The following is a 17,797-nucleotide window of genomic DNA, read 5'->3' as shown; positions in this document are numbered from 1 at the left end:
TCTGGAGCAGGATTTGTTCAGTAAACTCAGAGTGTCCTAGTCAAAATGACCATTTCAAACAAGGTGGCATTCTTCACATCTAGAATAATTACTCCTGGATGTCTAGAAATGGATTTCAGATTCCGTATTTCTATTTTAACTGCTCATCATTTGTATTATTTTGATTATGAAGAAATTTATTTCAGATATCATAAAATATATTCAGTCAAGCAGAGAAATTACGGTGACCAGATTTATGAAATCCAATCTGGGGACATTTCCAGCTCGTAGATAAAAACAAATACATATCATCAAAAGTAAATTAGGAAACAGCAAAGTGATGCTTTTATCTATTTTTTACATATTTATTAGTACTTAAACAACAAAAATCAATTGTAAAATCCAGGAATGTGCCTGTCTTTAAATAGTAAAAAAAAAAAAAGTTAAATAGTAAAAAGGCTAATCACCACAACATGTGGAGCTACAAGTAAAAACAAGCTAATAAATGAAGATTAAACAGGCGGTCATCTCTTCCTCCGTCATTCTCTGATCACACAGATCTTGTCTCATTCAGTTTTCCTTTTACTGCCTCTTATTTTTTACAATGAGGAACTTTCATATATACAAAGTGAGTGGTAGAAACGTAGACCTAAGGCTGGAAGTCTATGCTCATAAATCACACCCATAAAACGGCAAAACAACTTATAACCCCTGTATTATAAAATTTAGGCAGGATTGGGATGAGTCGATAATACAGATGACACACAGATACACTCACTGTGTCTGCTAGAGTAAAATGTGTCGTTTTATTCCGCCACAGAACCCAGCAAAGCAAGCACATCAGTCAAGGCACGGTGCTGAAAACAAATTATATCGTTCCAATGCATATTATATTGTCCCCCTTACCGTGACACAAAGGATCGGAGAGCCGGTCGACCCCGGCAGGGCAGCAAACCGGGCAGCTAGGCGTTCGTACGCAACCCTAGCAGACTCTGCCAGTGTGAAACCACCACCCGTCATTTATGTCAAACTTCAAAGGAAAATCTTTCACCCAATCAGGAAAAGTGATTGCTCCCTCTCACGCCTGGAGCCCATGATTACAGAAACCAAAATATGAACCCACCCAGGGCTCGTGGATAGCTGAAACCAACAACACATTACATCATGGTCAGCATGGTCAGAGCACGGCACCGAGAGCTCTTGAGTACAAAAACAAATGATATCATGCTCTCAAGGACACAGAAACTTAGATAATGAGAGTGCTTCATTTGTGATACAAAACTTGTATGATTGTTTAAGAATATAAAATATAAAACCCATATATATATCAACCCTGCTTACAATAAATAACTAAACTAAAGGTCACCAATCAGTTCTAAAAACATCTGTGGATGATCCCTTGTTGATCCCTGGAGAACCACTGAACCAGATTAGCTCCTTAAAGGGGAACGCCATTTTTTTTACATTGGACCCTTGATTTTACGTTATTCCATCATGTTCTACTCACCCATATGAGTTTTGTGTCATTTGGAGCCGTTCTCAAGATATTCCCTTATATCCAAGTAACGTCTTCCTGTGGGCAACGACTTGAAGGCACAAACTAAACTGTTCATCATTTATCATTTATGGTACGCCAGCATTCAGAACATGTAGGCCAATCACTGTCCCCCACACATCCACCGTTATATTTTTTATATTTATATATATTTTTAAAGCAAAGCAGAGTGTGTATGACGTCATCCGTGCGCTGGCTACCGTTCATTCATCCTGTCCGCTGAACTGCTGCTAGTTTTACTCACATGCCTGGAAGGTCGAAATAGAATTGACCGATTCAGATTAGCTAGCCGAATGAATGGAAGGAGTAGAGCGTAGCCGCCTGTGGCCCGGGCTGCCTGTCATTACTCCAGTCCGGCGCGCTGATGACATCATCAACACTCCGTACGGTGTATGCCCGGCTTTAAGCCTTGGCAAGTACTCTTGGACTGGACTGAGGATTACAGTGATGCTGAAGGCTGCGTGCGTAACTTACTCTGAACTGTCTGAAAACCAGGTCCTCAACTGATAAAGAAATGTTTTGTTTCTGCAATAGAGCTCCGGCACAAAGGACACAAAGAGACAGAGCTTTTCTATTTATTTTCAAATAAGCTCACAATTTATAATTCATCAACAATATTTTTAATCAGAGCATCTTTACTGATCAGGAGATGTAAAGGCTGATAAAAAAATCCAAACAAGCTGCTTTTAGTAACAGCTTTACTTCAACTTTTCTTCTGTTTTACATTTTCTGGTGTTTAAGGCCTCGTTCACTATTATTGTTGGGAATATTGAAAGCAAAAATAAGCAGAGTGGTAGAGTTCTGGTTTTTGACTTAGCATTGATTAAAAATGTTGATGCAGTTTTTTTTCTAACCAAACATTTACAGTGAAAGCAAGAAGTAAAGGGTAGAGATACTGACAAAAGGTTGCTAAGCAACAGCCCAATGTCATTTCAGAGCCGATTCTGAACACTCCAAAGAAGTGCTGAGGCCTTTTGACTGGACATTTACCACAGACTACAGAGGAACCCTGCTAGGAGAAGATGTCCAGATGAAGGTGGGTTTCATCTCCTTCCTCCCTGGATGCCTCGGCTTTTCCTCTGCCTCCTCTCTCCGGCGATCTTTACCTTTAGTTCTACCTGATGCTGTTTCCTTTTCCTGTCTTTGTGAAGGCTGCTAGCACAGAGGAGCGCATCGACATAGAGAAGCTGAAAGCACGGGAACACATCATGTTCTATGAAGAGGTTTTGCTCTTTGAAGATGAACTTCATGACCACGGCGTCTCAACAATAAGTGTCAAAATTGTAAGTGTGTGAGAGAGTAACACACTGCTAAAAATATAGTGTTTTTACCTCTCTGTGTGTAGATCTGTATATTAGGGCTGAAAGATTTTATAGGAATAATAAACTATTGAAATAAACATCAACTAATTTAGTAACCCGATAATCGTTAATTGCAGTATAGTCATTCCAAACACGTTAAAAAACAATCCACAGGACTTTGTTTCCAAGTTTGAAGACATTTCGCTTCCCATCCAGGAAGCTTTCCCCCCCCATACCTGTCTAAAGCTTAGACAGGTATGGGACATTGCAGGCTAACAAAGAGGCCAAACGACCCCCATTCCAAAGGGGTGGACCCGTTCGTCTGTTTCTATTTGCATGTTTTCTAAACTAAAACAAGCTTTGTTGGGCTGCTGGATAAAACCTGGAACTCAACGCTATTTCTGACATTTTGAATTAAAAAAGCTTCCTGGATGGAAGAGAAACGTCTTCAAACTTGGAAACAAAGTCCAGTCGATTGATTTTAATTTTCTTTTTTGTTTTGGAATAAGTTAAGGGTGCCATCATTTTGTCCTGGCCTTTTTTATAATTTTTTATTCAGTTGTAGCATGGCTGAAATGAAATGTCTGACTTTCAATAGTTAATCATTTTTAATTTAAGGGATGTCTGGGACCATCAAGCGATTTGTCTGTAATTAAGCAAAAATTTTGCAATGTGTGTTTACCCAGATATTAAAAATGCATTAGAGCTGCAACTAAAGATTATTTTGCAAATCAGTTTATATGTCAGTTATTTTTTTGATTTATCAATTAATAAATGTTTTGCCAAAAGTTCCTCAAAGGAGATTTTTTTTAAATGGAACCAGGTGAAACTAAAACCTTTCCACTTCAGGAGTTCTGGATAGAGCAGATCGATAGAGAATTATTTTTTTTAAATCTTAAATGCAAAATATTTATATCATTTTTTTTTACAATTTTGATATAATTCCTGCTCTAACTGTGCTGCATGTGTTAAGAGTCTCTATATTCCAGGTAATAATTAATCGATTACTGAATTAGTTGGTGACTAATTCAATAATCGATTAATCCAATTAATTGTTTCAGCCCTAAGAAGCATATAAATGGGATAATTTTCTTTGAACAGTAAAATTTGCAACATAAAGTATAGCTATGGTGCCATTTTCCTTTTATCACTGGTAGAAACCCGACAACCATGTGACCTATTTGTAGCCAATGTTTAGGAAAAGGCCTAATAGTTTTTGTTGTTGATCAATGTGGCTTTGGCCTTTTTTTCAGTGAGAAAGGTTTGCCTGATTGGAAAGCTAGATGTTTTTGTTAAATTATGGTTAATAAAGTTTGATAAATGTCTAAACTCTTCCTTTTTTGATGCTGCAGAGGGTGATGCCATCCAGTTTCTTCCTATTGCAGCGTTTCTTCCTACGTGTGGACGGAGTCATGATTAGAATAAACGATACCCGACTTTATTATGAGGTAAGTTGACCAGTATAAACCAGGATAAAGCACTGACTTTAAAAATTGATTATTTTCTATAGGATATTATAGATGAAAGTTATTTAACAGTTTTGATTCACTTCACAGGAAGAAGGTGAACTAAAGCTTAACAAAGACCAGTCATAGTTTCATAGTTAGTCATCCAGCAGAAGCCAGTATCCCTGCAGCCTTTCCGTCAGACCAGCATACCCCGTCAGACCAGCATACTATAGTCAGTAGTATGCATGTGCAAGAGGTCAGATTTGCGTCTATCCCTTTAGTTTTGGATGAAAAATAAACTTTAAACTACCTCAACAGATGCGTATCCCTAGTTATGTACAAAAAAAAACAATTAAAGGTCAGATCGTCATACGCTTCAATAAAACACCAAAAAGTAAATACCGTAATTTTCGGACTATAAGCTGCACCTGAATATAAGCCGCAGAACCTAAATTGCATGATTTGTCCATATACAAGCCGCACCGGACTACAAGCCGCAGGTTTTTTATGTTTAATTACCATATGTTTCGTGCACAGAGAGGATTGTCGGGAAAGAGGCAACTGTTTGGGGAAGCTGCTATTTATTAACATTTCAACACAATTGAATTGAGACAATTCTTCCTGCTGGCGTCTCCAACGTCTCAGCATTGACTCGTTGATTCCAAGGTTACATGCAGCGGTTTTATTTCCTCCGTTTACTGCCAAATTGACTGCCTTTAACTTAAAAGTTGCTTCATATGCATTTCAACGTTTGTTTTCCATAATGAGGGTGTCACACAAACTGTCATGCGCTCGCAGAACGGCCGCATTCCTGCGCGCACGGCTACGTGTGTGTTGAAGTAAATGTGACGTCAACATGGTGGATGGTAAAATCCATAGATTTAGGTACCGTATTACCCTAGTGGCTGTTAGCTGTAAAAGCTAACAGTTAGCTGCATTGTTATATGAGCCGCAAGGTCGAAAAATGGGGAAAAAGTCACAGCTTTTAGTCCAAAAATTACGGTAATTAACTTGTTTTTTGTATGTGATTAACGGGATAGACACCCGTTGAGATAGTTTAAAGTCTATTTTTCGTACAAAACTAAAGGATGAACAGTTATGGACTATGGGTATGCTGGTCTGATGGGGTATGCTGATCTGACAGAACACCGGCCCTGCTGATGGATGAGGAAGAAGAGATCATTTCTTTTAACTATTGCTTTATTAACAAACGCATCTTTCAGCATTTTACTACACTGAACAATTGCAACCAATTTCCCCCAAATTGACTCTAATTATAGAAGAAATATATTATTTAATCTTTTATAAGTGTGAAATTTTTTTTTTGTTTTTTTTTTTTCAACCATAATTTTCCTAAATTATACATTTTCCAGTCAATATGATATTTATCGTCTTTTCACAAGTTTTATTTACCTTCATTTCTCTTTGTAAAAAAGGTGAAAATTTTTCTAAATTAGTTTTATATTTTTCAGCTGGGCTGAAGTTAAGTTTTTTCAGTTCATGAATTCATCATTAGAAGATATTTAATCTTTTTTTTTTTTTTACAATTTTCCAAAAAAGTAAGCAAAGAGCAGTGGATATAAAAATAAAAACTGAAAGGTCAGAACTGTAAATATACAGTCATATCTTTATATTACTGTTTTTTATTTATTTTTTACTGTTTTAAAGGCCGCACTTAAAAAAATGAAAATGTCTAGAGAGTTGTTCTTAATGAAATTTCTTTTTGTTTACCCTTGTGTATACAAAACGACAAAATAAATCTAAGTCAAAGTCATTTCTGTTAAATATATATATATGTGTGTTTGCACCTAATTGTAGTTCTAAATTACTTTATTAGCTGGACTCTTTGGATTGTAAAGATCCGTATGAACCTGAGGAAAAACTGCAGTATACCTTCATTCCTCTTGATGGCAGTAACAAAAACTCAGCTGAATTTTCCCTTTAGTGACACTGCTGTGAATATTAGAAAAACCTTCAGAGTCTAATGTTACGATTGATCATATTAACATTCATGCAGCATTGAGCTCATCGCTGGCTCTGATATCTTTGATTTATGGATCATTTCAGAGAATCATTTAGTCGTCAGAAGTGGTTTTTAGGCCATTTGGATAATCACCTTTGATGCTGAAGCTGTTTCTGAGGAAGTGGTTATTATATAGGAGCTATATTATTTGAGACCGTTTCACACAGTGTAAACATGTTGGTTCAGGAAAAATTGCCTTTTCTATACTTAGCAATACGCAGAGAATACAGGAGACTGAATGTTTGAACAGCAAGGGTGTAACTTTGTAATGGAAGTTGGTGGGGGAAGTGGGGTGGGGGCTGATCACAATCTATCACAATCATCAAAATCTTTATATCCGTACAGATGAGTCAGAGTTGGTGTACGGAACTGGGCCGTCTGTTGATCCAAACATTTGCGTAGAACTCAGCATCCGCATGTTTCAGCCCACATCTTGTGCGCGCATGCTAGCTCCCCATGCAGGACTCCTCCATCCCAAATAGGACTCTGTGCTCCTATAGAGGCTGTGTTAACTTCATGCTATTCAGAGTGAATTCAATATTTTGAATGTTCTTGTCCATTGAAAAGTTAAATTGTAAGATGCATTGAAAAATGATTTTCTGTATGTTATTTTCAGGATGGAAGGGATTACATGCTGCGGGAGTTCAGCACAAGAGAAAACACAATAGCAGAACTTAAGGTGGGTGACGTCAGACACAGAACATGGTCACAGCTCTGCAAACTGCTCTTATGTCTGAGAGCTTATCTTGGTTAAATAGACCCTTTAAAGGAAAAGTCCGGTTATCAAGGAATAATCAATGGGTCATTATTTATACCTAAAAATATTACGTCCAAGGTGATTTAATGAATTTAGTGTTAATCAGTAAAACAAATAAAACAATAATTTTCATCGTGACCAGCGAGTCTGGAAGCGGATATTTTTGCCCAAATATAGTGACATAAGCGCGGTAAGCCTAGCGCCATTCTCCCCGCTTTACAAGCTAAATCAATGGGAACTACTAGACACATCTGCAATCAACAACAATTATTGAAGATTTCCAGAGGACTTCACCATTGAAATTCACCAGAGCTATAGTGAAACTGACAATGCCCACGTGCATGGCAGCTGGATGCTGGAATACATCGGGTAAAAGTGAAAAAAAAGAGTTATTCCACCTTTCTGATTCCTGATCCTCCACGGACGGGTTGGTCGTTGGATCGCCAACTTGAAGAGGAGGATTTGCCATCGAACTTCTGGCCAGAGAAAAAACCCGTAATATGTAGCCAACATTTGGAAGAAGAATGTTTTCAAGATGACTTGGATAATAGCGCGTTGTGACAAACACCAGATACAGCACTGGGACTTGATCAACAGCCGATACCGCACCGTGACGTCACAAACCAGTAGGTGGCAGTAGTGTTCTTTGACAAACATGGATGCCTCCAGTAAAGCACATTCAGATGAAAATTACTCTGAATTAAAAACAGCTGTTATTTATTGAACATAATGGAATCATTTCAGATTTAAAGAACTTTCAAAAGTTTGAATTCTGAATATGAGCGGTCTTTTCCTTTAAAACGGTTTAATAACTGCTCCTTCAAGGGGAGCTGAAAGCCGTCTCTGTTCCAGGAGAAACTAAGTTATTAGTCTTTGTGAACCATGTCAATACAGAAATTTTATTTTTTTTAAATCAAATCAATATTAAATATACTGTAAAATTATGCTAGAAGTTATTTTGTATCTTCTTATTTCTTGCCTGAAAATATCATGATGCCTCTATCATGCTATTTTTTTCTGCTTTAGATACAGTGACATTTAAAACAGCTTGTTGGGGTTATTTATTTATTTATTCACTAATTTCAGGAAATTACATGTTTTGAAACATAGAAGTGAATGCTAGTTCATCAATTTAAACTTAAGAGTCATTTTCTTAAAATAAAAAAATAAAAAAAACAGGCCTGAAGGGTTAGGGAAGAAAACGTATTAAATCCCACCCTGATGCTCATTCATAGTAAGCATATGACTTAGACAGATTTATGTAGTCATTTTGTATACACACGTGTAAATTTCAGAATTTAAACTTTTTGTTTACACTTTTTGTAAACAAAAATAATAGTTTAATTATATATATATTATTTAAAGTATTATGTATGTATATTTCCACCTACTTATTTTTCAGTTTTTTTTCCCTTAACAGCAACTTAGAACATAAAATTGTAGGAGCAAAAGCAGTTAAAAAATACATAAATAAATAATAATAATACTAATGTTTTTGGTACTCAGAACAAATAAGCAAAATCACAATTGTGTTACCTGAGCAGTTAATTAATTATACATTTTTTTGTTTTCTAGTATACCAGTAATGATAAATTCTAAAAGATAGTAATAGTTTACACAATATCAACAGTAGCAGAGAGACATACCAACAATGGTAACGGACAAAGACCAGCATTGGACAGAAGAGCTACAAACACACATTAGCAGACACTAATATACACTGAAGACCTTCCCTGAACGTAATGTTACCAGATCAACTGTTTGACGAGGATTTTAAATCTGAACATTTTTGTAATTGTTTATGTTGTGAACTTAAAGTTTTCCAGAGTTTCACTCCACATACAAACAGGCAGAAACTTTTCCAAGTTATTGGAACTCTGGATCACTGAACTCACCGTAGCCTCTCAGAACATGAACCCTCTCTCAAAATTCTAATTTGTTTTGTAAATTTTGTATACGATAATAGGATAATATTTAACAAAATCTTATTTTAGGTTAAGAGTTTTTTTCATAAAATATTGTCGTCAGTTTACCAAACAGTCTGTCCACGTCTGGGGCCGGTGTAGGTACCAGATTGACTCGGGCTGCCAGATTGACTCGGGGGCCTGCGCCTTTTGATGACGTCATGAGCGTCCGCCATCTTAAATGTGGCAAATCTGCAGTTTCTCAGTCACTTAAACAGTATCAGAGGGACTTTAATCTCTGAATATACTTTGAATTCGTAGTATTTTTGTTTTTGTAATATTACAAGTTTATTTTTTGTATCCCTTTAGCTTCATTCTCCTGAATTTATTGTCGTTACAAATGCAGACCGCGGGCTCAATGTAGTTTGAGTGGCGTTGCTATAATGTGATGTCATCGGGAGGCGCAAGGCCCATGGCGAATTCGGTGACGTCATCGGAAGGCGCAGGGACCATGGAGAATTTCTTCCTAAAATTGTCCGTTTCCAAACCGCAATCCCGCTTTCGAATAAAACCTACACCCCGCTATAATTACTTTAGTAAGCTGTCCAGACCAATCAAAATGTTTTGCGCAATTGTGCAAACGTTAAAACAATTATGTAATGTGACGTCATCAAAAGGCGCAGGCCCCCGAGTCAATCTGGCAGCCCGAGTCAATCTGGTACCTACACCGGCAACGTGCATGCGGCTCTTCAGCGCCCCCTGTGGCTCACTGAAGCTTTTTCAAAGCAAACAAAATGGAAAACGATGGATTTTTGTTTTCTTTTATTATAGTGTGTAGGAGGACAAACAAACATTCTTTGATTCACATTGCTGTAAAAATGTGTATAATAAATAAATGTAAGCATTGCTATCAGTAAAGATTTGCATCATAGCCTGTGACACGTTTCAGCGCGGCGCCTGGCAGGTGGCTGTTGGAAACAAAGCGGTGGATGTGCTGTAACTAAATTATTTTCCTCCTCACCTCCAACTTAATCTTTAAAAAACTGAACTACTTGTTTCCCAGCCGAACCAAAACAGATGCCACAATATTCACATCCAGACTGGATCCGTGTCTCTGACTCCATAAAAGGAGGCAAGTAACTTGTGTGTCATGATTGATGACCAGCTGACCTCCGGCCATACCTAACCCAACATGCTACCCAGCTCCTGGTGCAGTCTATGCTTATGTGATATGGTTATATAACGAGCTCGTCCGTTTCTATTTGCTTGTTTTCTAAACAAAAACCAGGCTTTGTTGGCTTGCTCAAAGTTATTTCTGACATTTTGAATTGAAAAAAACTTCCTGGATGGAAGAGAAACGTCTTCAAACTTGGAAACAAAGTCCAGTCGATTGTTTTTGGTATGACTATGACCTGGATGACCAGTAAAATGAATATAATTTAGCAGAAGAAGAAATCAGTCAGTTTTTTTTCCGCATATTTCTTTTTTATGTGTTTTTATTACTCAAAATAAGCATTTAAAAGAATGATCCAAAGAATTGCTTCACCTGATTAATAATAATAATCAACAGAATATTCAGTTACTAGAATAAGCCCTTTAGCCCCCCCCCTCCCATTTCCTGTCTGCTTATCTTCAAAAATAAAAAGGCGACTTGAGCCTAAAAATTATCTTTAAAGATAAAATATAAATAATAATCTAGATAGAAAAACTTACTTTCTGAAGTTGTATTAGAAAGATTGAGATACTCTCTGAATGTGAAATTCTACGCTTTCAAAATTAAAAGACCAGAATCCGAATGATGAATATGTTGAAGTTTATGTATAAATTGGTTACTTTTCTCAGATGTTCGCTGTAATTTCTGCACATGCCTCCGGTTTTGCTTTCTGTATCAGGGCTGGATATGTTGTTTCTTTTTTTTTTCTTTTCGTTCAGTCTTTTTATAGATGTTCAAAATACCTAATAAACATGGTATATATAAAAAAGATGAATATGTTTTTAGTTGTTAGCTAATGAATGTATCAATTCTTAAAATAGCGGGATGCAAATCATGCAGCTTCTTAATGTCATCATGAGAGTTTTCATTATGATAACATGAACTTAATGTGTTTCTCCTGAACAGAACGTTCCTGTGGCCTTCTACACGGATCCCAATGAGATGGCTCAGCATCTAACCATAAGGCTGACGGAATGTGAGAAACTGGAGCTTCCTGACGTGCAAAATGAAACCTCTGTCAATGATGATGACCAATAACTGTGAAACTTCAATGTTACACTTGTTGTAGTCTTAGTCTGTTAAAAGAAGTGGTGGAAAGTTTTCCCACCCGTCCAGGAATTGTACAGTTGCAGGTTTTATATTAGACGGCGTGAGAAAGACGGCTTAGGTTACCAGGATGGCTTCAATACGACAGGATGGCTTTTAAATCTGTGGAGACATGAAACCTGTTCAAATGAACTCTGAATGTTTCAGAATGAGGATATTAAAAGTTTGTCTAACTTGGTTTTGTATTAAGGTTGGCTCTGTTTGTTTCTCCTACATGGTGGGAATAATTTTCTGTTAACCTTTGGGTTTTGAGATTATTGCTTAAAAATATATTTCCAATATATTTCCAATTAAAAACACCTTCTAGTGAATGAAAAAAATGTTTTCAATACAGGAAAAAAGTATTTGAACGCAGAAATATAGTTGAGACTACAAAGAATCCATTTGAACGCTGCTTTTCTTTTAAAATGTTTTCTTTGATAAAAGTCAAGTCTTTTTTATGTTTAAAGCAACTTTTTTAGTTGAAGTAACATTGTTTTTGATTGGACCATATCATGTGTAGGACATCTGTGTCTTTATCATTCAAACAAAAAAAGTTGCTTGAACAAAAAACAAAATCAATTAAAACAAAAGTCACTTCAATTAAAACATAAATGTGTCCAATCATAGCAAAATAGTTTTTGAATGCAAATAAAATATTTGAAACTTCAAAAATTGCATTTGAACACTTTTTTACTGATGATGTTCTCTTTAATCAAAGTAATTTTTTTGTTTGGACCATATATGGGTAGGACATGTGTGTCTTAATCTTTCAATTGCTAAAAAATATTTTCAATCAAAGAAATAATGGTTCAAATCCCAAAAAAAATAAAAAATTTTCATTGAAGTAATGGTGTTTTTAATTGAAAATCTATTTTTTGATTGAAGAAACCTTTTTTTTTATTGAATAATACACAAACTTACCTTATATATTCGGCTTGGATCTAAGGTGTGAATGGAGTTTTGGTCACGGTTAGGGATGTACGTGTAAGGGTTATGTACAGGGTGGGGGTCAGGGTTAGAAATCACCTATTAATCAATGGAGAAAAATGTGTCTCTGCTGGAATCTTAACTGTATTTGAGAAACATTGGTGTCCTGCTTTATCTGTAAAACTACTGAAATTCAAAATGACAACTATGGTAACTGTAATAATACTGTTCCTATAGAAGGGAAAATACAGGAAAATAAACAGACACTGCTACAAAAGAAGAAAAACATTAAACTAAGGAAAAATCATGGGTTTATAAATAAAATGCTATACTAGACAGTTGCCTATGGCCCCAGGTTCCTGGGGGGCCCATTAAACTCTGTATACATGTATGGTTAATACAACTATTCCTTATTTGTGTACATCGATGATGTTTTTTATAAAAATCCTTTCACTAAAATGCTCTGTTTGGTGATATCTATGATGACGGTGCTGCTGCTGAAGCTCCTCAGAAATGTTATTAGCACCCAGAACAATTTCAATTCAGTTTATTTATATAGCGCCAAATTCACAACACATGTCATCTCAAGGCACCTTACAGTTCAAACAGATCATACAGTCAAATCGATACAAAGTTTTCTATCTAAGGAAAACCAGTTGATTGCATTGAGTCATTGACTCAAATACAATCCCTCACACTAAGCATGCTTGTAGCGACAGTGGAGAGGAAAAACTCCCTTTTAACAGGAAGAAACCTCCAGCAGAACCAGGCTCAGTGTGAGCGGCCATCTGCCGAGGCCGACTGGGGTTCAAGGAGACAGAAGCAGAGATACAAAAAGCAGTTGTAAAAGGCGGCCTCGTCCAGGAAACACACAGCCAGGCAGACAAGCTCCAAGGCAGCTCCCATGCCAGAGGACGAAGAGAGCACATCCACTCAGTCACGGTCAGAGAAACAGGACCACACTGGAAAACAGGCCGATCTCCAACATCTATAAACAAGGGTGTTGATGGAAGCAGTACAGCTGATGTTTCTTTCCAGGATGACGTCACAGCCAAACAGGAACAGACGAGGCAAAGCTACTCTGACGAAAAGCAGAGAGAGCAGAAGGTTAGAGATTGAACTAACAGATTCTGCAGAATAGGAGAACAGAGAGAGAATGAAGCAGAATGATGAAATGGGGGTCCCTATGTCCTCCAAAAGTCTAAGCCTATAGCAGCATAACTATAGAGATAGCTCAGGATAACCTGAGCCACTCTAACTATAAGCGTTATCAAAAAGGAAAGTTTTAAGCCTAGCCTTAAAAGTAGACAGGGTGTCTGCCTCACGGACTAAAACTGGTAGTTGGTTCCACAGGAGAGGAGCCTGATAACTAAAAGACCTGCCTCCCATTCTACTTTTAGAAATTCTAGGAACCACTAGTAAACCTGCAGATTGAGAGCGAAGTGCTCTGTTAGGAACATAAGGAACAATCAGATCTCTGATATCAGATGGAGCTTGGCCATTTAAGGCTTTATATGTGAGAAGGAGGATTTTAAATTCTATTCTTGATTTAACAGGAAGCCAATGAAAAGAAGCCAGGATAGGCGAGATATGATCTCTCTTTTTAATTTTCATTAGAACTCTGGCTGCAGCATATTGGATAAGCTGAAGGTTTTTAACTACAGTTTGTGGACTTCCTGATAGTAAAGAATTACAATAGTCCAAATGCATGGACTAGTTTCTCAGCATCACCCCTGGACAGGAGATTTCTCATTTTTGCAATGTTCCTCAGATGAAAGAAGGAAATTCTAGAAACCTCTTTGATATAGGATTTAAATGACAGGTCCTGATCAAAAACAACACCAAGATTTTTTACTTTATTATCTGAAATCAGTTTAATCCCATCCAAATGAAGTGACTGACTAATCCGTTTCTTTTTCAGAGACTCTGGTCCAAAGACGATAACTTCTGTTTTATCTGCATTCAGAAGCAGAAAGTTAAGAGTCATCCAATTTTTTATGTCTTCAAGACATGCCTGTAATCTATGTAATGGGTTAGCTTCATCTGGATTTATAGACAGATATAGCTGGGTATCATCAGCATAACAGTGGAAATTAATCCCATGCTGTCTAATAATTCTACCAATTGGGAGCATGTATAAAGTAAAGAGAATTGGTCCTAGCACTGATCCCTGTGGTACTCCACAGGTAACTTTTGAGCGTGTTGAAGATCTATCATTAACATGAACAAACTGAATTCGATCAGATAGATAAGATTTAAACCAGTCTAGTGCTGTTCCTTTAATTCCAACAAAATATTCAAGTCTTTCTAAAAGAATATTATGGTCAACTGTATCAAATGCAGCACTAAGATCCAACAGGACGAGCACAGACACAAGTCCATTATCTGAGGCCATGAGAATATCATTAGTGACTTTCACCAGAGCTGTTTCAGTGCTATGATGAGCTCTAAAGCCAGCCTGAAACTCTTCAAAAAGTTCATTATGGTGTAAGTGATCGCAAACTTGTTTGGCAACTATTTTCTCAAGAATTTTGGATAAGAAAGGAAGATTGGATATAGGTCTATAATTGACCAAGTCATCTGGGTCAAGAGACGGTTTCTTAAGCAGAGGTTTAATTACAGCAACCTTAAAAGCTTTAGGTACATATCCCTGTAACAGAGATAGATTAATCACATCTAAAATGGAGGAGGAGATCAAAGGGAATACCTCCTTAAATAACCTGGTTGGAACTGGATCTAACATACAAGTTGAAGGCTTAGATGAAGACAATAATTTTGCTAATTCAGAAAGTTCAACTGGATCAAAGCAGTCTAAACCCGGTTCAGATTCCATGACTACCTCAGGTACAATCGCGGATAGAGGAGTGCTTATGATCTTATTTTTAATAAGATCAATCTTATTTATAAAGAATCCCATAAAATCATTACTGCTAAGAGCAGATGGAATGGACGGTTCAACAGAGCTATGGCTCTGGGTGAGTTTGGCAACTGTATTAAAAAGAAATCTAGGATTATTCTTATTCTCCTCTATTAATGAGGAGAAGTATGCTGCTCTCGCTTTACAAAGGGTCCTCTTATACAGCAGTAAAACATTTTTCCAGACTAGGAAGGACTCCCGCAGGCCAGTGGAGCGATATTTTCTCTCCAGTTTCCTAGCATTTTGCTTCAAAGTACGCAGCTCTGCATTAAACCAAGGAGCAAGCTTTCTATTTTTAACGGTTTTCATTTTCAAAGGAGCTGCGTTGTCTAAGGCAATACGCAGAGAACTAGCAACCCCATCAACAAAATCATCAACCTGTGAAGGGGAATAAGCTATGCTTTTGCACTCTGCAGCACTGTTCAGCGACACAGAGGAGAGAGAAAGTGAAGCAGATTCTTTAAAATTTATAACTGCACTATCTGATAAAGATCTACTAAAATTGAACCTTCTTTTGGGGGAGGAGAACTCTGTTAAAGTAATCCTGAAGGTTATTAGAAAGTGGTCAGAGAGGACAGGGTTGTGAGGAAATACTGTTATTTCTTCACATTCTATGCCGTATGTCAGCACAAGATCCAAAGTATGAAGATGAGAATGCGTGGGACCACTCACACTCTGAACAAAGCCAATAGTGTCTAAGAAAGCATTAAAGGCTGCTCTTAAGCTATCGCCTTCAATGTCAGCATGGATGTTAAAATCTCCCACTATGATGACCCTGTCAGTATTTAATACCAAATCAGAAAGGAACTCTGAAAACTCATCTAAAAATTCAGAGTAAGGACCTGGTGGACGATACAAAGTTACAAAAAGAAGAGGTTTTCTTGCCTTGAAATTTGGATCAGGGAAATTAAGAGTTAAATGTTCAAAAGAGTTGTAGGTATTAATTGTTTTGGGAGTAATCAGTAAGTCAGACTGGAAGATTGTTGCTACTCCTCCTCCTCGCCCAGAACTTCTGGGTATGTGAAAATTTAAATAGCTTGAAGGAGTTGCCTCATTTATGCTCACATAATCCTCTTGCTGCAGCCAGGTTTCTGTAAGGCAAAACAAGTCAATGTGATTATCACAAATCAAGTCATTAACTAGTAGACTTTTAGAGGAAAGCGATCTTATGTTAAACAGACCGCATTTAATTGTTTTAACTTTTTCCCCAATTGGAGTTATTTTGATTTTAATTAGATTATCATGATTTACTCCTTTGGGAATCTTTGCTAATTTATTAGATTTTGGTCGTGGGCAAGACACTGTCTGGATGGAGTAAAGAGTGGGTAACAGTAGAGAAGCTGCAGAGATGTGTGTTAAACTACAACTCTGCTTCCTGGTCTGCACCCTGGGTGGTCAGGGTTTTGGAGGACTAATAAATGTGGCCAGATTCCTAGAAAGAAGAGCTGCACCATCCAAAGTGGGATGGATGCCGTCTCTCCGAATCAGACCAGGCTTTCCCCAAAAGGATTGCCAATTATTAATGTAGCCCACGTTGTTTTCAGGACACCACCTAGACAACCAGCGGTTGAATGACGACATGCGGCTAAACATGTCATCACTGGTCAGATCAGGGAGGGGACCAGAGAAAATTACGGAGTCCGACATTTTTTTGGCAAACTTACACACCGCAGCAACACTAATTTTAGTGACCCCCGATCGGCGTAACCGGGTGTCATTACCACCAGCGTGAATAACAATCTTACTGTATTTAACCTTATCCTTAGCCAGTAGTTTCAGGTAGGATTTGATGTCGCCCGTTCTGGCCCCCGGCAAACATTTGACTATGGTCCCTGGTGTCTCTAATGCCACGAACAGTAGTGAGACATTCAGCATCTATTCTTTGCCTGCTTTGTGTGTCAATTGTAATGGTTGCTAGGCGACAGTGCGTAGAGGCGGTGAAAGCCAGAGAAGGCTGGACCTGTTTGAATCCACAGCCAAAAATCTTCCAGCCTCCTGATTTTCTGAACTTGAAGGATCCAGTCCATATAGACCGGGTCCCTGGAGGACGCCGCCTCTGAAACAAAGAAAAAAACACCCATATCTGTCATGCCAATCCTGGCACCCGTCCCAATCCCAATCAGCCTCCATCAGATCCACCTATTGACCTGACTATATAACCAGCTGTCAGACCAGTCGCTAGTGCCAGATTATTACAAGCCATTGGTGAGTTTAATCCAGCATTCTTGTTACCTGCCTACCGATTTCTGACCGGACTCTGCCTCCTGATTTTCTGAGCCTGTCTGAACCCTATCAGACCTGTTAGTAATGTTGATGATGTGATGTTTGCAATTATTTATCTTGTTTGTTTGTTTTATATTTAAGCTCCTTTGAAATTTTTCATAATTAGTGTATATAATCAAATGTTTTGTATGTTTTTTGTGTAAAATTTCTCAACATGTTATTACCTATATTTGCTTTTATTTTATATTTCATCAGCGATCTAAAGTAGCCAAAAGTAGAAAACGAACATTGTCAGTCTCAAAGGAAAGTACTGCCTTCTAAGACAGACTGACCTCTGCCATTTAACCAGGTGACAAAGAAAGTCTCTGCTTGTTTAAATTCTTTTTATAAAGATCTGAGGGCAGAGGAGGACAAATGGAACATCTTAAAAAAGGACCTTCATAGAGATCTTAGACAGATAA

The 17,797-nt window shown here is 37.5% G+C and overlaps 1 protein-coding gene across 2 annotated transcripts in view; it reads left to right on the top strand.

The window, feature by feature from the left end:
- tiprl (TIP41, TOR signaling pathway regulator-like (S. cerevisiae)) overlaps window positions 1–17,797 on the top strand; it is a 32,923-nt gene that overhangs the window by 4,870 nt on the left and 10,256 nt on the right. The window contains exons 4-8 of one of the 2 annotated variants that reach the window (XM_038272106.1): window positions 2,471–2,570; window positions 2,686–2,817; window positions 4,188–4,283; window positions 6,923–6,985; window positions 11,087–11,476. In XM_038272106.1, the coding sequence (XP_038128034.1) occupies window positions 2,471–2,570; window positions 2,686–2,817; window positions 4,188–4,283; window positions 6,923–6,985; window positions 11,087–11,218 (523 nt within the window). In that variant the 3' untranslated portion in view covers window positions 11,219–11,476. Of the gene's footprint in view, window positions 1–2,470; window positions 2,571–2,685; window positions 2,818–4,187; window positions 4,284–6,922; window positions 6,986–11,086; window positions 11,477–17,797 lie in introns of those variants that run through there. The other variant, XM_038272107.1, reaches the window with a different exon arrangement.

The sequence above is a fragment of the Cyprinodon tularosa genome, unplaced genomic scaffold (genome assembly GCF_016077235.1).
Source record: "Cyprinodon tularosa strain WSP-4 unplaced genomic scaffold, ASM1607723v1 ctg818, whole genome shotgun sequence".
In the NCBI taxonomy this organism is placed as follows: domain Eukaryota; kingdom Metazoa; phylum Chordata; class Actinopteri; order Cyprinodontiformes; family Cyprinodontidae; genus Cyprinodon; species Cyprinodon tularosa.
The sequence above is the reverse complement of the archived record's forward strand: the minus strand, read 5'-3'. Positions and strand labels throughout refer to the sequence as shown.